Source organism: Ascaphus truei, chromosome 22 (genome assembly GCF_040206685.1).
Source record: "Ascaphus truei isolate aAscTru1 chromosome 22, aAscTru1.hap1, whole genome shotgun sequence".
Taxonomy (NCBI): domain Eukaryota; kingdom Metazoa; phylum Chordata; class Amphibia; order Anura; family Ascaphidae; genus Ascaphus; species Ascaphus truei.
Genome location: NC_134504.1, coordinates 12,233,640 through 12,253,987, shown reverse-complemented (window position 1 = coordinate 12,253,987; position 20,348 = coordinate 12,233,640). Strand labels below are relative to the sequence as shown.

Here is a 20,348-nt window from a genome sequence, read left to right as displayed (position 1 = left end):
CCCGCCTATCTACACCATATCACCCATCTCATACCTATCCCGCCTATCTACGCCATATCACCCATCTCATACCTATCCCGCTTATCTACGCCATATCACCCATCTCATACCTATCCCGCCTATCTACGCCATATCACCCAGCTCCTACCTATCCCGCCTATCTACGCCATATCACCCAGCTCCTACCTATCCCGCCTATACACCATGCCACAAACATGGATCGGTGTTATTCCACTGACAGAATGACTTTCCTGACCGCATACTTCACTATGAAACCCAACAGTATTTTTATGCTTGGAGCAAAATGATGTAAATGTCAAGGCAGTGATCGGGACTTTAATGAGAAAGCATTGCCTTAATCTTTCCTCTGTGGCGTCGGATGTATATCCCAGGGCGTGTGTGGTTATGCTGATCAGTGATCGGCCCTAATTTAAAAAGCCAATTAAGATTGTCAGTCAATGTGAAGCATGTAATACAGCATGCTACATGGCTTCCCTCTTCATGTCATGTTAATAAGGCGGCAGGACCACTGCATCCCATATTAGCAGTGAAATGGTGTATGCTGAGGATTGAAAGGAAAAGATAGTAAATGAAAGGGTGGAGGAGGGAGGCGATTTGGTGCGAGCAGCGGATAAAGTGACAGGTACCTCTCTGCACCTCCGATCCGAAGTGAAGAACGGCAGCAGGGAAGAGGTTGGCCTGAGGACGAGACAAGGAACACCCCCCACCTGTGTAACAAGTCACTTACACCCACACACACACCTCTAAAGAACAAAACCTCACACCTCGCACTAATGAAGTTCTGCGGGTGGGGTTATGGTTATTTTGGTTAGCGCTCCTTGCTCGGCTTCGGTGATCAAATACCGACCAGTAAATGAGGTTCAAAATACGAGGCAAATTACAGAGAAAAGGCACGGATTGCTTAACCTTTCCAGAAAGCCCAAATTATCAGGCGATTTCTAGGATCCCCGTCCTGTGTACACTGTTACTGGACTGCCTCATATACACACTTGGCTTAAATGTTGGCGTACTTATATTGGGACACTAGTATCTGATATACTGCCCTTGGTGTAATCACACTTAACTCGTGTCACCTCTTGTACGTACAAGAGGTGACACGAGTTGACACGTCACACACACACACACACACACACACACACGTTATTTCACTTGTTTTATCAGTGACATTATTTTATGAATATATCCGATAACAGTGATTTATTCATTAGTACCATTACTCTCTTTCTACTGATCATGAGTGCAGCACAGTGCTTTTTCTCGGTAATTTGCCATGTGGGTTTATTTTCATACAAATAGATCATCTTGAAGAGACTCAAGTGATTTAGGGTCTAACTCAGGGGTGGGCAACTCCAGTCCCGAAGGGCCACAACAGGTCAGGTTTTCAGGTTATCCCTGCTTCAGCACAGGGGGCTCAGTCTTTGACTGCACCACCTATACTGAAACAGTGATATTCTGAAAACCTGACCTGTTGTGGCCCTTCAGGACTGGAGTTGCCCACCCCTGGTCTCATGTGATCCCCCCTGGCATTACCTGATGGCAACAAAAAAGCAAGCTGTCTTGGTAGTGAAAACGGAACCGGACTAGTAATGCCCTCAAAATGATTTTATACCCAGTGCTGATGATGTACAATGAGGCGGCTCTAAGAGGGGCCAGGATTTACCCGCAGACAGATATATTTCTAAAGCTGAGCTCCACACAGAAAAACTACAAGATGAATCTATTCCCAAAGCACAGCCTGTATTATTGGGGCAACCGAGATGCCACACAAATCCAGAGCAACAGCAGCAGCAGCGTATGAAACAGCGGCAGCGGCGTATGAAACCGAACAGCAGCGGCGTATGAAACAGCGGCAGCGGCGTATGAAACAGAGCGGCAGCGGCGTATGAAACAGAACAGCAGCAGCGTATGAAACAGCGGCAGCGTATGAAACAGAACAGCAGCAGCGTATGAAACAGAACGGCGGCGGCGTATGAAACAACGGCGGCAGCGTATGAAGCGGCGGCGGCGTATGAAACAGCGGCAGCAGCAGCGTATGAAACAGAACGGCAGCAGCGTATGAAACAGAACGGCAGCAGCGTATGAAACAGAACGGCAGCAGCGTATGAAACAGAACGGCAGCAGCGTATGAAACAGAACAGCAGCAGCGTATGAAACAGAACAGCAGCAGCGTATGAAACAGCGGCAGCAGCAGCGTATGAAACAGAGCGGCGGCGGCGTATGAAACAGCAGCAGCAGCGTATGAAACAGAGCGGCGGCGGCGTATGAAACAGCAGCAGCAGCAGCGTATGAAACAGAACGGCGGCAGCGTATGAAACAGCGGCAGCAGCGTATGAAACAGAACAGCAGCAGCGTATGAAACAGAACAGCGGCGGCGTATGAAACAGAACAGCGGCGGCGTATGAAACAACGGCGGCAGCGTATGAAACAGCAGCAGCGTATGAAACAGAACGGCGGCGGCGTATAAAACAGAACGGCGGCGGCGTATAAAACAGAACGGCGGCGGCGTATGAAACAGCGGCAGCAGCGTATGAAACAGAACAGCAGCAGAACGCGGAATGGGGCCATTTAACATTTCCTTTCAAATGTGTATTGTATAAGGTTGCATGCAATCTAAAAACAAAGACAGCTCTCCGTAAACTTTAATTACATAGTACCAGACATGGTCAAAGCTCAGAGAGAGAGCACTCGCCAACACTTTGATGTTCCGTCTCATCTGTAGGGATTTTGCCATTTAGAAAAACGACAGCTTAAAAAGGGCCCCTTGCTCCCCCTCCAAACACACAAGCCCCCTTTAAACACAGCATTTCTTTTATGCAGGCCGGAAAATGAGGTTTGTGTAGCGTGTTAGTGCTGGAATTTTTTTTAATAACCTCCTCTCTCTACTCTTCCCCCCCAATTATCGTGGTGAATAATTAACATAGTGCAGGAGATAACTAAATCCAGCATCTCCCAGCTGAAAGATCTTTAGTTCAAAGCGCGTCCCTGCTCTTGTCCCTTCCCCCTGGTGCCACTAAAACTCCATGTCAGTCAATCTCTGGGCAAACACATCAAAGCCTGGTGAGGAAAAGGCCCCAAGGGTCAGAGAAAATTCATGGCAGAGACAGCGAGAGGCGAATACACACAGCAAGAGAAACACAAAGAGAAGAGAGGGGGCCGACTCAGGCGGGACACACAAAGGGGACACAATAAGAGGAACAAAGAGTAACAGAGAAAAGAAAGTGAAGTCAGATAGACAGGATGGAGGCAGAGAGAGAGAGAGTGTGTGTGTGATATATATATATATATTTATATTATTATTTGTGCTGCTGGGAGACTCCGAAAAGTTTCTTCTCCAGACACAAACAGCTCATGTGTTGCAGCAACATTTCAGTCAAGTGTCCGAGAGAGAAGCAAGAGCTGGTGGGATGCAAAGCATTCCTTCCATCCCCGCCATGGGAGCTGATTAAAGGGCCACAGGTCTGTTGTTGGTTTGATGTTTAAAGATCAATAAGAAAATGAGAACTTCAAAGGCCAAGAAGGAATGAATGGTAAAATCCAGAATGCAAACATTCGGAGACACACACAAGGATTTAAAAGGGGAAAATGGGCAGAGATCAGCAGGCTTTGAAAGTCATGTTAAGAGGGTTGAGGGATGTCTTTACAGACACAGATCAAAAGCTTCAGGCAGGAAGGAACAGTTCGTGAGCAGCAGCATGATACCAAAGGAAATCCAGGCAACCAAAATAACAACACCATATATGTCACAGGTCAGTAGCTCGGGAAGAGCTAGCAGCCTCAGAGATTCATAGTACGGCCACGAGAAAGTCCAAAGACGTTTCACTATTAAAACAATTGCTATTGTTTGTCAACAGCACGAGGATTACTCACCAGCCACGTGCTTTTAACCAGACTTTACACCAAGGAACGTGCCAAAAAACACATGGATCTGTTAAAACGTTTAAACGTAATGCGGAACAGGCTACAAACCATGCACAGAATGTGTGGTCTGTGAACGCACGGCTGGGTGTACAGCTTGACCGTGCGAGTTACAATGTGTGCTGTGGACGATTCGCTCCGGTAACACGGACCGTGGTCACCGGCTGTCTGAGCCCTGCCGCAAACTCGGGATCTAAAAAAACAGGGACAGCAACCCAAAGTACTGCCCAATAAAGGATGATGGGGAACGTGTGTGCGCCAGTGTAAATGTATAAGCATCATCCCAGGATCGGCAATCTTCAGGTGATGCAAGGTAACATGGCGCGGAGACCGCGCCATCCTCAAATCGGCCAGTTTCCCCCGATACGTCGCACTAAACAAGTGCATTAAGCTCGCTTTTCAAAGCACCATCATTTACTTTCATGTTTTTACAAGTTTATTAAATGCCATGTTGAAATATTATGAATGCTATAGAAACGTGTTCTATTCCAATAAACGGCCCCCACCCCCCCCCCCAAACAATAACGCCGTGCCTAGTCCAGAACAAGCGTTTGTACGCTACGATTCCCGAGTCACAATATACTTTATACGGTTAAACAGTTTCTGAAAGAAACACCCAAGGATTGTACATCCCGACCTTCCCCAACTCTGCTCATCCCCCGTTCGTATACACCCTGCTCTGCCTCCTCCAGATTCAAGTACCCTCCTCTACCCCCAACACGCACAACCGCCATCACAGCAGGATGCATCTCATTGCCCCGCTGAGCCCTGGGGAAGGGGAACCCCCCCCCCCCCTTCCTCCGGTGGCACTTTTATTGAGTGGTTTAAGGATCAGTGGAAGTACCTCTATTAGGAACAGCAGTCATAGAAACCCAGCCAAGAATAACAGGGCTGCCAGCAAGATGAAAGTTAGAGTAGGAGACTCCAATGCTGGAGCATGAGAGGAGAAGAAAGACCCCCTTCAGAGGCTGCCAAGAGCTCGGAGCTCCCGGAAACTGTGATCCAGGCCGGGGGCTCGGGATACAGGGACCCCTTCACTGCTGGAAAGGAGGAGGCCTGTGCAGCCGTGTGGTATTTTAAACAAACAATGGTTACCAACTAATGAACAGCAGTGTCAGGAACTGACGTGACAGCAAGGCGGACCAGGGACCTGCAGGAGACAAGCAGGGAGGACCAGGGGACCTGCAGGGAGGACCGGGGGACCTACAGGAGACTTCAACAGGGAAAACTACAAACGGGCCAGGCTTCACAAAACCGCGTAGAACAGGGGTTCTCAACTCCAGTTCTCAAGACGCCAGCAACAGGTCGGGTTTTCCGGATAACCTTGATTTAGCCCACGCGGCTCAGTCTGCAACTACACCTGTGCTGAAGCAGGGACATCCTAAAAATCGGACCTGTTGGCAATGGGGGGGGGGGGGTGGGGGGTCTTGAAGACTGGAGTTGAGAACCTGTGCTTAGATGGATGCAGAAGCTCTCCTCTGCACGGTAAGACGGCCACATTTTGCCACTGATTCAAAGCCCTTTGAAGAGGAAATTAGGAGATGACAATGATTTACATAGAACAGTCTAGAGCTCCAGTGTGCAGAGGAGCATTCTCACGGGCCAATCAGGCATTGCAGTGGAACGCGCGGCCAACGCCAGATGCGGAACGCGCAGAAAGAAGAGGGACAGTCTAAGGGGGGGGGGGGGGGGTAAAATAAATGAATTACCTGGAAAAGGGTTTGGGAATTTTCAGTCAGCTCAGTCCGCGGGGGCGTAATAACTATAGGAAACATTAAGAAAACACATCTATATGAGCAACTGTTCTCTCGGTAGAGGGCAGTGTAAAACGTGGCCGCGTGGATTCTCATTGGGAGGTGCGCGCTATTTTGATCCTTATTCATTTTACTGTAGTTTGGGATTTTGCAGGACACAGCTGTGCCAGGAGATCTGCAATCGTATTAACCCCCGGATCCCTGCAGCCTTGGGAGTGCTGCTGCATTCAAGTGTCGGTTTGTAACAACGCACACTATGTTGACTGTTTTGGGAGGTTTGTTGTGGAGCGGTCATGTGCTTTGGTTTTTGGGCCTAAACTTGCAAAGCCGTGAAACATCTTAAAATTAGAACGGAAAAATGGGAAATAATGGCGGCGATGCAGACTTCGTGTGAGGCTGCGATTATACACCGCGCTGGCGTGCGTCCGCCTCTCGCCCGAGCGACGTGTGCTCAGTGATTGAAGCGGCGTGACGGACGCGTCACGAGGCAGGTTCGCCGCGATTGGCTGAACCGCCCCCACGTGGGTGGTCGCTTGAAAAGACAAACATTTGTCTTTTCAAAACGCGCTCACGCCATCGCGGTCCGTCGTGCGCGCACTAAGGGCGGCCTCATAGGCATTCAATAATTCGTGGTTGTCGCGTGCGAGCGCCGTCACGCGGTGTATAATCGCGGCCTGAATCTATTGCTGCTCCTGACAAAAAGGAGAGCGCTCGGGGGTCGATGGTCAGTCCGGCAGGGACAAGGAGGGGGCAGCAGCGGGGAGGGGACAGGGAGAGGAAGTGCAGCAAGCAGAGGGAGGGGTAGGTGGTGCATCGGGTGTTCGGCACATACACAGGTAGAATGGCAGCTCCGGATCACTCAGGTGACTGCGCACAAACTCTCTCACTGCGCCAACTGCAAAACACAGGAAACGGGGCTGAGAATCTGCCTCAGGCACCCTTAGGGAGAGAGGCAAGATGAACAGATTCTCCCATACCCCTCTCTGTCGGGCGGAAGAATCCCTGCAGGACGTACCGGTCTGGGAAGAGAATTCTGAGAACAACCTGTAAAGAGAATCAAATTGCTGAGCAGCGCACCGGGGGGTGGGGGGGCGGGGAGGAGGCGCCGTGAGGTTGGGGGGGGGGTCGGGGAGAGAAGGTGAATGAGGTGAATGAGGCGCCGTGAGGGGTGGGAGGGTGTACGAGGCGCCGCGAGGGGCGGGCGCAGGGTTTGAGTTTCCTTTTACGAGCAACATCATCCCTACCTTTGGGTATCGCTCCAGCTTTTCCTTCACGTGAGACTCCCTCAGAGCTTCGGTCATTAGTGGAGTTTCCTCCAACCGGTGCCTGGTGGGGGAAGGAAACAGCATGAGAGTGGAGCGCTCCTTACACAGGGGGGGGAGAGGGGAGCGCTCCCTACACAGGAGGGGGGGAGGGGAGCACTCCATACACAGGAGGGGAGGGGGGCGGGGGAGAGGGGAGTACTCCCTGTAGAGGGAGAGGGGGTTGGCCCGGTATTAAAGGGGTTGCACCCCATATGGCCACCCCATGACCTCACCAGGGAGGCAAGGAGTTAACTGGACTGCGGTCCAGGAATGTGGTTTACACCTTGTCATGTCATGAAAATGTATGTTCCCCTGTTCCCATGTTTCATTATAATCCTGTATTTTAAAGATGTTTTAAAGTGCATTTCTGTATCTCCAGTTCTGGAGGTCGCAGAGAGTTGATATTTGGCCAATATGTGGAGTCACTGTAGGTATTAAAAACTGGCAAATTTCGACCCACTGAGCCCACCAAAGTGGAACTTATTAATATGTGTAGATATTAAAGTGTATATGTATGGTATTTTGGATCTGTTCTGAAAATGCAGACTCCCTCTGCTATGCTAATAGGTCATGAAGGGCAGCCGGCTGATTGAGCCTAAGCACTGTGATCAAAAGTTAACTGCCTGATTGTTTACACTAAGTACTAATCAACAGACTGCCACTCTAATTGTTACCTGAGGGTGGAGAATCATCAAACTGGAGTGGTTTGTAAGCGTTATGTCTACACCTACAAACAATGCAGATAATGCATTTGGTAGACTGGTCGTTGCCCCTGATTTAATTATGGGGCTACCCATAGAGTCCCAGTACACATGGGCTAATTAGCTGGGGGGCATGGGTTAATCTGTGTCTCCACGGTAGGGATTGGATACAGATAATTGTTCACCAATAGTCTGTATTCAATGTTAAGAATAGGGTTGCACAGGTATATAAACTGTGCCAACCCTACAGTTTTTAGTTGTGCTTCTGATTCCACCTGGAATGTCACCGGACTGCTGGAGAATTGCTAACTGATACTTCCCCATTCCCCAACCCTAAGTAAGTGTTACCTTCTTGCCTGTTAATTGTACTATATTGCTGTGTTCACCTTTTTCAAGGAATAAATTATATTTTATTATATCTAAGCCTCGTTCAGTTCAACCCAGATATTTGGTGTTTATTATATCTTGTCATAAGGTACCGTGACACTCCCTACACCGGAGGGGGGGGGGGAGGAGCACTCCCTACACCGGAGGGGAGGGGGGGGGGAGCACTCCCTACACCGGAGGGGAGGGGAGGGGGGGGGAGCACTCCCTACACCGGAGGGGAGGGGGGGGGAGCACTCCCTACACCGGAGGGGAGGGGAGGGGGGGGGGAGCACTCCCTACACCGGAGGGGAGGGGAGGGGGGGGGAGCACTCCCTACACCGGAGGGGAGGGGAGGGGGGGGGGAGCACTCCCTACACCGGAGGAGAGGGGAGGGGGGGGGAAGCACTCCCTACACCGGAGGGGAGGGGAGGGGGGGGGGAGCACTCCCTACACCGGAGGAGAGGGGAGGGGGGGGGGGAGCACTCCCTACACCGGAGGAGAGGGGAGGGGGGGGGGAGCACTCCCTACACCGGAGGAGAGGGGAGGGGGGGGGGAGCACTCCCCTACACCGGAGGAGAGGGGAGGGGGGGGTGCACTCCCTACACCGGAGGGGAGGGGGGGGAGCACTCCCTACACCGGAGGGGAGGGGAGGGAGCACTCCCTACACCGGAGGGGAGGGGAGGGAGCACTCCCTACACCGGAGGGGAGGGGGGGGGAGCACTCCCTACACCGGAGGGGAGGGGGGGGGAGCACTCCCTACACCGGAGGGGAGGGGGGGGAGCACTCCCTACACCGGAGGGGAGGGGGGGGGAGCACTCCCTACACCGGAGGGGAGGGGGGGGGGGAGCACTCCCCTACACAGGAGGGGAGGGGGGGAGGAGCACTCCCTACACAGGAGGGGAGGGGGGAGGAGCACTCCCTACACAGGAGGGGAGGGGGGGAGGAGCACTCCCTACACAGGAGGGGAGGGGGGGAGGAGCACTCCCTACACAGGAGGGGAGGGGGGAGGAGCACTCCCTACACAGGAGGGGGGAGGGAGCACTCCCTACACAGGAGGGGAGCCCTCCTACACAGGAGGGGAGGGGGGGGAGCCCTCCCTACACAGGAGGGGAGGGGGGGGGAGCCCTCCCTACACAGGAGGGGAGAGGGAGCACTCCCTACACAGGAGGGGAGAGGGAGCACTCCCTACACAGGAGGGGAGGGGAGGGGGGGGGGGAGCACTCCCTACACAGGAGGGGAGGGGAGGGGGGGGGGGAGCACTCCCTACACAGGAGGGGAGGGGGAGCACTCCCTACACAGGAGGGGAGCACTCCCTACACAGGAGGGGAGCCCTCCCTACACAGGAGGGGAGGGGGGGAGCCCTCCCTACACAGGAGGGGAGGGGGGGGGGAGCCCTCCCTACACAGGAGGGGAGAGGGAGCACTCCCTACACAGGAGGGGAGGGGGGAGCACTCCCTACACAGGAGGGGAGGGCGGGGGAGCACTCCCTACACAGGAGGGGAGGGCGGGGGGAGCACTCCCTACACAGGAGGGGAGGGGGGGGGGAGCACTCCCTACACAGGAGGGGAGGGGGGGGGAGCACTCCCTACACAGGAGGGGAGGGGGGGGGGAGCACTCCCTACACAGGAGGGGAGGGGGGGGGGGTGCACTCCCTACACAGGAGGGGAGGGGGGGGGGGTGCACTCCCTACACAGGAGGGGAGGGGGGGGGAGCACTCCCTACACAGGAGGGGAGGGGGGGGGGAGCACTCCCTACACAGGAGGGGAGGGGGGGGGAGCACTCCCTACACAGGAGGGGAGGGGGGGGTGAGCACTCCCTACACAGGAGGGGAGGGGGGGGGAAGCACTCCCCTACACAGGAGGGGAGGGGGGGGGAGCACTCCCTACACAGGAGGGGAGGGGGGGAGCACTCCCTACACAGGAGGGGAGGGGGGGGAGCACTCCCTACACAGGAGGGGAGGGGGGGAGCCCTCCCTACACAGGAGGGGAGGGGGGGAGCACTCCCTACACAGGAGGGGGAGGGGGGGGAGCACTCCCTACACAGGAGGGGAGGGGGGGGGGAGCACTCCCTACACAGGAGGGGAGGGGGGGGGAGCACTCCCTACACAGGAGGGGAGGGGGGGGGAGCACTCCCTACACAGGAGGGGAGGGGAGGGGGGGGGAGCACTCCCTACACAGGAGGGGAGGGGAGGGGGGGGAGCACTCCCTACACAGGAGGGGAGGGGGGGGGAGCACTCCCTACACAGGAGGGGAGGGGGGGGGAGCACTCCCTACACAGGAGGGGAGGGGGGGGGAGCACTCCCTACACAGGAGGGGAGGGGGGGGAGCACTCCCTACACAGGAGGGGAGGGGGGGGAGCACTCCCTACACAGGAGGGGAGGGGGGGGGGAGCACTCCCTACACAGGAGGGGAGGGGGGGGGAGCACTCCCTACACAGGAGGGGAGGGGGGGGGAGCACTCCCTACACAGGAGGGGAGGGGGGGGAGCACTCCCTACACAGGAGGGGAGGGGGGGGGGGGAGCACTCCCTACACAGGAGGGGAGGGGGGGGGAGCACTCCCTACACAGGAGGGGAGGGGAGCACTCCCTACACAGGAGGGGAGGGGGGGGGGAGCACTCCCTACACAGGAGGGGAGGGGGGGGAGCACTCCCTACACAGGAGGGGAGGGGGGGGGAGCACTCCCTACACCGGAGGGGAGGGGGGGGGGGGAGCACTCCCTACACAGGAGGGGGAGGGGGGGGAGGAGCACTCCCTACACCGGAGGGGAGGGGGGGGGGGGAGCACTCCCTACACAGGAGGGGAGGGGGGGGAGGAGCACTCCCTACACAGGAGGGGAGGGGGGGAGGAGCACTCCCCTACACAGGAGGGGAGGGGGGGAGGAGCACTCCCTACACAGGAGGGGAGGGGGGGAGGAGCACTCCCTACACAGGAGGGGAGGGGGGAGGAGCACTCCCTACACAGGAGGGGAGGGGGGAGGAGCACTCCCTACACAGGAGGGGAGGGGGGAGGAGCACTCCCTACACAGGAGGGGAGGGGGGAGGAGCACTCCCTACACAGGAGGGGAGGGGGGAGGAGCACTCCCTACACAGGAGGGGAGGGGGGAGGAGCACTCCCTACACAGGAGGGGAGGGGGGAGGAGCACTCCCTACACAGGAGGGGAGGGGGGGAGGAGCACTCCCTACACAGGAGGGGAGGGGGGGAGGAGCACTCCCTACACAGGAGGGGAGGGGGGAGGAGCACTCCCTACACAGGAGGGGAGGGGGGAGGAGCACTCCCTACACAGGAGGGGAGGGGGGAGGAGCACTCCCTACACAGGAGGGGAGGGGGGAGGAGCACTCCCTACACAGAGGAGGGGAGGGGGGAGGAGCACTCCCTACACAGGAGGGGAGGGGGAGGAGCACTCCCTACACAGGAGGGGAGGGGGGAGGAGCACTCCCTACACAGGAGGGGGGGAGGGAGCACTCCCTACACAGGAGGGGGGGAGGGGAGCACTCCCTACACAGGAGGGGGGGAGGGAGCACTCCCTACACAGGAGGGGAGCCCTCCCTACACAGGAGGGGAGGGGGGGGAGCCCTCCCCTACACAGGAGGGGAGGGGGGGGGAGCCCTCCCTACACAGGAGGGGAGAGGGAGCACTCCTACACAGGAGGGGGAGGGGAGGGGGGGGGGGGAGCACTCCCTACACAGGAGGGGAGGGGAGGGCGAGGGGGGGGGGGAGCACTCCCTACACAGGAGGGGGGAGGGAGCACTCCCTACACAGGAGGGGAGGGGGGAGCACTCCCTACACAGGAGGGGAGCACTCCCTACACAGGAGGGGAGCCCTCCCTACACAGGAGGGGAGCCCTCCCTACACAGGAGGGGGAGGGGGGGGGAGCCCTCCCTACACAGGAGGGGAGGGGGGGAGCCCTCCCTACACAGGAGGGGGAGAGGGAGCACTCCCTACACAGGAGGGGAGGGGGGAGCACTCCCTACACAGGAGGGGAGGGGGAGCACTCCCTACACAGGAGGGGAGCACTCCCCTACACAGGAGGGGAGCCCTCCCTACACAGGAGGGGAGGGGGGGAGCCCTCCCTACACAGGAGGGGAGGGGGGGGGAGGCAGGAGGGGAGGGGGGGGGGGAGCCCTCCCTACACAGGAGGGGAGAGGGAGCACTCCCTACACAGGAGGGGAGGGCGGGGGAGCACTCCCTACACAGGAGGGGAGGGGGGGGGGAGCACTCCCTACACAGGAGGGGAGGGGGGGGGGGTGCACTCCCTACACAGGAGGGGAGGGGGGGGGGGTGCACTCCCTACACAGGAGGGGAGGGGGGGGGGAGCACTCCCTACACAGGAGGGGAGGGGGGGGAAGCACTCCCTACACAGGAGGGGAGGGGGGGGAGCACTCCCTACACAGGAGGGGAGGGGGGGGGGAGCACTCCCTACACAGGAGGGGGAGGGGGGGGGGAGCACTCCCTACACAGGAGGGGAGGGGGGGGGAGCACTCCCTACACAGGAGGGGGAGGGGGGGAGCACTCCCTACACAGGAGGGGAGGGGGGGAGCACTCCCTACACAGGAGGGGAGGGGGGGGAGCACTCCCTACACAGGAGGGGAGGGGGGGGGAGCACTCCCTACACAGGAGGGGAGGGGGGGGAGCACTCCCTACACAGGAGGGGAGGGGGGGGGAGCACTCCCTACACAGGAGGGGAGGGGAGGGGGGGGGAGCACTCCCTACACAGGAGGGGAGGGGGGGGGGAGCACTCCCTACACAGGAGGGGAGGGGGGGGAGCACTCCCTACACAGGAGGGGAGGGGGGGGGAGCACTCCCTACACAGGAGGGGAGGGGGGGGGGAGCACTCCCTACACAGGAGGGGAGGGGGGGGGAGCACTCCCTACACAGGAGGGCGAGGGGGGGGAGCACTCCCTACACAGGAGGGGAGGGGGGGGAGCACTCCCTACACAGGAGGGGAGGGGGGGGGGAGCACTCCCTACACAGGAGGGGAGGGGGGGGGAGCACTCCCTACACAGGAGGGGAGGGGAGCACTCCCTACACAGGAGGGGAGGGGGGGGGGGAGCACTCCCTACACAGGAGGGGAGGGGGGGGGAGCACTCCCTACACAGGAGGGGAGGGGGGGGGGAGCACTCCCTACACAGGAGGGGAGGGGGGGGGGAGCACTCCCTACACAGGAGGGGAGGGGGGGGGAGCACTCCCTACACAGGAGGGGAGGGGGGGGGGAGCACTCCCTACACAGGAGGGGATGAAATAGCCTGTCCCTAGCGGCAATATCACCTCTCACTTTTCAGCTGAGAAAATCTTCTCCTCACATCGTCAACAGTGACCTCAAAAAAATCATCTGGCAGCTCCTGAGGCTTTGGGCGGATCAGCGGCTCCAAGTCCATGTGGCACACAACTGGCTCCCGGTCTATCGGCTGCAAAGTAGAGGAGCAGCTCTGTCAGGATCGACTCTTTACCACTGCCGATACGTTCCTGTGAGCCAACCCGCCCCCCCCCCCCCCCTCTATATAGCAGGCACTATCTGAGACTGCTCCCCCCAGCACACACCTGAGATCCTCCCTCCTTGTCACTGCTCTTGGATTTCTTTGGCTTGGAAGGCCCCGGGCTGCAGAGCGCCTTTGGGTGATGCCCAGCGGCACATGGCACATCCTCTTCCGATGGCCCCCTCAGGTACACTGGCACCTCCCAGACGGCGACCTCCCCCGTGGAATGGGATGAATGGAGCGGTCCGAGTGTGAGCAGAGGAGGGACGCGGCGTCGGACTCGCTGCGCTGCTCTCCACACTCCTCTGATCCTCCTTTCCAGAGGAAGAGTCGCAGGGATCGGGCACAGAAACCTCAGCACCCACCTCCTGCAGCACAGCTCCAACACTCACAGGCAGGGGCCGCCGCTCGCCCTCACTCACAGGCAGGGGCCGCCGCTCGCCCTCACTCACAGGCAGGGGCCGCCGCTCGCCCTCACTCACAGGCAGGGGCCGCCGCTCGCCCTCACTCACAGGCAGGGGCCGCCGCTCGCCCCTCACTCACAGGCAGGGGCCGCCGCTCGCCCCTCACTCACAGGCAGGGGCCGCCGCTCGCCCTCACTCACAGGCAGGGGCCGCCGCTCGCCCTTACTCACAGGCAGGGGCCGCCGCTCGCCCTCACTCACAGGCAGGGGCCGCCGCTCGCCCTCACTCACAGGCAGGGGCCGCCGCTCGCCCTCACTCACAGGCAGGGGCCGCCGCTCGCCCTCACTCACAGGCAGGGGCCCCCGCTCGCCCTCCCTCACAGGCAGGGGCCCCCGCTCGCCCTCACTCACAGGCAGGGGCCCCCACTCTCCCTCACTCACAGGCAGGGGCCTCTCTATTCCTGTGTGCTGTTTTCCGTTCACAGGTTGGTCACATTTCTTCATTATAAACCTGATGTAAGAAACACAAACACATCAGCCTCATTGTGTTGCACTAATTACACACACGGGAGCCACAAAGATACGTGTGAGGTGGTACTGGGGGGAGGGAATGGCCGCGCCTTGCTTACCGGATGATGGCACTACCGCCTGTGAGACCCAGGGACCGGAGGGACGTCTGCTTCAAGGCCGATTCCCCCGTTACCTGAAGGCCGAGAGAAGCAGGAGAAACAACACAAGGAACACTGGTTACGCGAGGCCCCAGGCGGACTCTGCTCGTGGAACGCGGGCCGTGTGTGCACAAGCTGCAGAGAACTGACGGTTACAACAGAGCTATTTGGGCAGGTAACTATGTAACACAGGCATACCCCGCATTAACACAGGCATACCCCGCACTAACACAGGCATACCCCGCACTAACACAGGCATACCCCGCACTAACACAGGCATACCCCGCATTAACACAGGCATACCCCGCATTAACACAGGCATACCCCGCACTAACACAGGCATACCCCGCACTAACACAGGCATACCCCGCACTAACACAGGCATACCCCGCATTAACACAGGCATACCCCGCACTAACACAGGCATACCCCGCACTAACACAGGCATACCCCGCACTAACACAGGCATACCCCGCACTAACACAGGCATACCCCGCACTAACACAGGCATACCCCGCATTAACACAGGCATACCCCGCATTAACACAGGCACACCCCGCATCAACACAGGCACACCCCGCATCAACACAGGCATACCCCGCATCAACACAGGCATACTCCGCATCAACACAGGCATACCCCGCATTAACACAGGCATACCCCGCATTAACACAGGCATACCCCGCATTAACACAGGCATACCTCGCATTAACACAGGCATACCTCGCATTAACACAGGCATACCCCGCATTAACACAGGCATACCCCGCATTAACACAGGCATACCCCGCATTAACACAGGCATACCCCGCATTAACACAGGCACACCCCGCATTAACACAGGCATACCCCGCATTAAACACAGGCACATCCCGCATTAAACACAGGCACACCCCGCATTAAACACAGGCACACCCCGCATTAAACACAGGCACACCCCGCATTAACACAGGCATACCCCGCATTAACACAGGCATACCCCGCATTAACGTACGCAATGGGACCGGAGCATGTATATAAAGCCAAAATGTACTTAAAGTGAAGCACTCCCTTTTCCCCACTTATCGATGCATGTACTGTGCTGCAATCGTCATATACGTGCATAACTGATGTAAATAACGCATTTGTAACAGGCTCTATAGTCTCCCTGCTTGCGCACAGCTTCGGTACAGGTAGGGAGCCGGTATTGCTGTTCAGGACGTGCTGACAGGCGCATGCGCGAGCTGCCGTTTGCCTATTGGGCGATATGTCCTTACTCGCGAGTGTACTTAAAGTGAGTGTACTTAAACCGGGGTATGCCTGTATAACCATTATTGTTGAGAGAAAGAGGGGAGGGAGGAAGAGAAAGGGATGGGGGGGGGAGGGAGGGAGGGAGAGGGAGGGGGGGGGGGAGACAGAGGGAGGGGGGGGAAGACAGAGGGAGGGGGGATGGAGAGACTGCACAGATTAGTCCTACCTCATCTCTCATATAAAGACACACAGGAAAATATCCGGCATCCACCTGCTCTAAACAGGTCCTGAAAAAAAACAAAGAACGATGTCAGAGTGTGAGGAACCCAGGACACGTGTGACATACATCATCATCATCATCATCATCATCATCGTCAAACAGAGGAGCAGTCACCAACCTGGGAATGTAAAACCGGTCACACTCCTTGGGATCAAGAAAACAACCTTAATGTGTTACTTAAATACTTTCCTATCAGCTATACTCTGACATCATTATATTCTCATGTGCCAAACAAGCAGCAATATGCCACATCGAACAAGCCCTCTTCCCCAGAAATATGCATTAGTATGACAGACAGATAGGAAGTGAGTGTTTCTTTAAGTGCTGGGAAGCACATCCCATAGGGGGATTCTCTGCCACCTGTGCAGGGGCATTTACTCAAAGAGCTTGTATACGTTTCTTTATAAAGCTCCGGCAAGGAAGATATCATTCCTGCATCGCAGCGACCATGCCGACTTTCTACCTTCCATCACTGCCAAAACTCACCGGATCTGTGGGAAGCGAGCGAGGAGATCCCAGAGCGTCTGGCTGCAGAGCATTTCATCCTGCAATCTCACGCCATTCTCCAACTGTAATGCTACACGCACCGTCTACGACAAGGAGGCGGCAGTTACACACAGTAACCAGGCACTTCACTACAACAGGCGACATCTCAAGCACAGATCAGCAGCAGTGTCAAGTATAGGTCTTCTGCACAGAACACAGAATCTGCCCCCCTACACACACACTTACACTACATAACCTCCCAACTGAACCTTTCACACGCGGTACCCAAGCTTGGGCTGGACCCAGCAGGCTTCGGACTGTACCGTGACACATGGTCTGCAGCTGAGAACTTGTGCAGGCCTGTCCACAGTCGGCCAGATGTGTGACTAGAACCCTGTGTGTGCTGGACGTATAGAGGGGCTGGTGGCTCTGTGTCATGGACCAGGCCGTCGCCTTGGTGTGCGGACAGGAAACATGATGAGGAGAATCCACATGTTCTGTGTCCTCTGGAGCCCGACACATTAACTAATATTCAGGCAACAAGCGGATCAAACGGACTTCTGACACCTTAACGTGTGCACTGTCGGAAGAAAACCTCCCTTGACTTCATGGGGCACATGACATATCTAGGGAAGCGAGTCGTCTTACAGAGCATGATTGCAGATGGAATTTAAAGCACCCTGGTCTAGATAAACCAGACTAGGTTTCTATACACTTAAACCCACAAAGATCCTTCACCCCTGGGGAAATATCTCGGCAGTGCCAGTGTGTGCGAGCACTGAAGGGGTGTATGTAAAAGGCAGTTGTAGATTGTAGAGTGAAAACATGTCCTAAGCCCCCAGGGGAGGAAAATCATGGAAACATGCGGAGCGGATCTCACTGCGCACTCTGCGTCCACGCGCCGCCGCGCACAGGGCACCATCTCCAGCTTGGCATTGTTGGGAAGGTTGGCAAATCTCCACTGCAGAGACAGATCCAGCACCGTCCTCTGAAACCTGCAGCAGGGGGGAGAGTACAGGTGACGGGGGTCTGGCAGCAGGGGGGAGAGTACAGGTGACGGGGGTCTGGCAGCAGGGGGGAGTACTGGTGACGGGGGGGTCTGGCAGCAGGGGGGAGAGTACAGGTGACGGGGGTCTGGCAGCAGGGGGGAGCGTACAGGTGACGGGGGTCTGGCAGCAGGGGGGAGAGTACAGGTGACGGGGGTCTGGCAGCAGAAGGTATAACTGTAAATGGGGACCCGAGATTGGCATGAAGGAGGGAGAGAGGCATTCTGTGAACAAATGTAAAGTTAATAATCTGCACATCCATTCTGCTGACAGTAATGCCCGGTGCCCTTACACCCAGCGAGACCAGTCACATGTGCAGGTTGTCAAAGTTTTACTGAACAGCAGGAAGACTTTATGTGCTAGTTTAAAAGCACATGGTCCCTTCTTAGCGATTCAGCCACACTCACATTTAAGAAGCAGAGAGAACAAGCATGTCCCAGATAAGAGCATGTCCTGTTTTCTTCCACCCTTTTGCTGCAATGCACTTCTCAGCATGTTACTCACACATCCTGCCCGTGTCTCACACAGCAAGGCATCAAAGATATGTATTTGTATGCATGTCAACATCTAACCAAAGATCCCGGTGCTGAACAATACACTGTAGCCTTATGTAATCCCGTGTCCGCTATCAGCACAGGACACTGCCTCTTTAAGAATTACATTCCACTGGAACATGTGACTGTGCTTAGCCAGTGGAATGACAGTTGGAAAGGGATTGCTGAGGGGACTGGGGTTGGCAGTTTGTTTTGATACAGTGACAGGGTCTATAGTCTGAGGGAAAGTAAAGAGGGGTTACACTTATAAATAATGATAATTGAATATTGCACAAGAGATCTGATGCAGCAGGGACAGGCTCGGGGTAATACTGTGAGGGGGTAATACTGTGAGGGGGTAATACTGTGAGGGGGTAATACTGTGAGGGGGTAATACTGTGAGGGGGTAATACTGTGAGGGGGTAATACTGTGAGGGGGTAATACTGTGAGGGGGTAAATGGACTCACTTCAGATCATATTCATTGGGCAGAAAGTTCTGTTTCCTGCAGACTTCCTCCAGCACCTGTAAATAAACGTAAAATACGTGTATACCTTTACACACACTGAAGGCCATTTATGAATTGCTTCAGAGGGTCAGCATGACGGCACTGCGCTTTCAGCCCTGTTTTGCAGCAGAGCACAGGGAAGACCAGTTCTAAAAGTCCTATTCCCAGCAGGAACCTCACTCACAGACAGTATTCTGCACTCACATCCCCAGCAGGAACCTCACTCACAGAGAGTATTCTGCACTCACATCCCCAGCAGGAACCTCACTCACAGAGAGTATTCTGCACTCACACCCCCAGCAGGAACCTCACTCACAGAGAGTATTCTGCACTCACATCCCCAGCAGGAACCTCACTCACAGACAGTATTCTGCACTCACATCCCCAGCAGGAACCTCACTCACAGACAGTATTCTGCACTCACATCCCCAGCAGGAACCTCACTCACAGAGAGTATTCTGCACTCACATCCCCAGCAGGAACCTCACTCAGAGAGTATTCTGCACTCACATCCCCAGCAGGAACCTCACTCACAGACAGTATTCTGCACTCACATCCACAGCAGGAACCTCACTCACAGACAGTATTCTGCACTCACATCCCCAGCAGGAATTTGGAGTCTCACTCAGACAGATTAGAATGTGATGTTCCTGTGCCCCCGGAGTTATTCCCCTGTACCCTGGAGTGATCCCCCTCCCCATGCCCCCAGAGTGATTCCCCTCCCCCCTGTGCCCCCGGAGGGATTCCCCTCACCGGAGTGAGCCCCCCCCTGTGCCCCCGGAGTGATTCCCCTCACCGGAGTGAGCCCCACCTGTGCCCCCGGAGGGATTCCCCTCACCGGAGTGAGCCCCCCCTGTGCCCCCGGAGGGATTCCCCTCACCGGAGTGAGCCCCCCTTGTGCTTCCGGAGTGATTCCCCTCACCGGAGTGAGCCCCCCGCAGTGAGCCGCACACAGTTTCGGGCGGGGAACCCCGGACACCCCTCTACGGCACCTGTAATAACGGGGTCCTCGCGGTCATTCTCACAGTCTGTCTCCGCCCGTTCGGGGCCAGCACCGACACTCCCGGCCCACCGGCCGCCATCTTGCGTTGACGTCATGGGGACTTTCAATCAACTTTATTGGAAATATAACAAACAGACAAACCCCAGAGAGGGGGGGGGGGTGAAAGAGCCCGGGGGTCAGGAGTGTGCAAATATATATCACAAGTATTCATCAAGTAATGCAACACCCCCTCCCCCCCCGCCGCATCCACATCCCCCCCCCAGACAACCCCCGTTCCCGCTGGGATTAGATGCAAAGCCAGTCAAACCACTCTCAGACAGCTATGGGCATTGTGTATCATTTGCATGTCATTTCCCAGAATCCCTTGCTGCGGTGGAAGCACTGTATGCTAGGTCAGGGGGGCACAAACTTTTTTTCCCTGCGCCCCCCTGCCGGCGGTCCCCTCACCTCCACGCAACCCTCTCACTCCCCCGCTCCGGCGTCATGACGTCACGTTGACATAGCAACGTGACGTGACACGACCCATGGCGACGCGTGCGAGAAGCCGCCGGAGTCAAGGTAAGTCTGGTTTACAGAGGCCCTGCAGCTCCCCCGGCACTTAATTTAAGTCCCTCTGTAAACCCCGCGCCCCCCGCAGTAAGTCTCGCGCCCCCCAGTT

At 56.9% G+C, this 20,348-nt stretch overlaps 1 protein-coding gene across 1 annotated transcript in view; it reads right to left on the bottom strand.

The window, feature by feature from the left end:
• The window catches only part of ASPSCR1 (ASPSCR1 tether for SLC2A4, UBX domain containing), a 46,961-nt gene that overhangs the window by 1,895 nt on the left and 24,718 nt on the right, over nt 1-20,348 (bottom strand). Inside the window, 15 exon segments of the mRNA XM_075579992.1 lie at nt 648-699; nt 5,646-5,698; nt 6,523-6,585; nt 6,668-6,734; nt 6,935-7,016; nt 13,326-13,465; nt 13,599-13,706; nt 13,708-13,848; nt 14,379-14,448; nt 14,567-14,640; nt 16,062-16,122; nt 16,602-16,705; nt 17,482-17,596; nt 18,649-18,704; nt 19,680-19,801. Coding sequence (XP_075436107.1) covers nt 648-699; nt 5,646-5,698; nt 6,523-6,585; nt 6,668-6,734; nt 6,935-7,016; nt 13,326-13,465; nt 13,599-13,706; nt 13,708-13,848; nt 14,379-14,448; nt 14,567-14,640; nt 16,062-16,122; nt 16,602-16,705; nt 17,482-17,596; nt 18,649-18,704; nt 19,680-19,769 — 1,276 coding nt within the window. The 5' untranslated portion in view covers nt 19,770-19,801.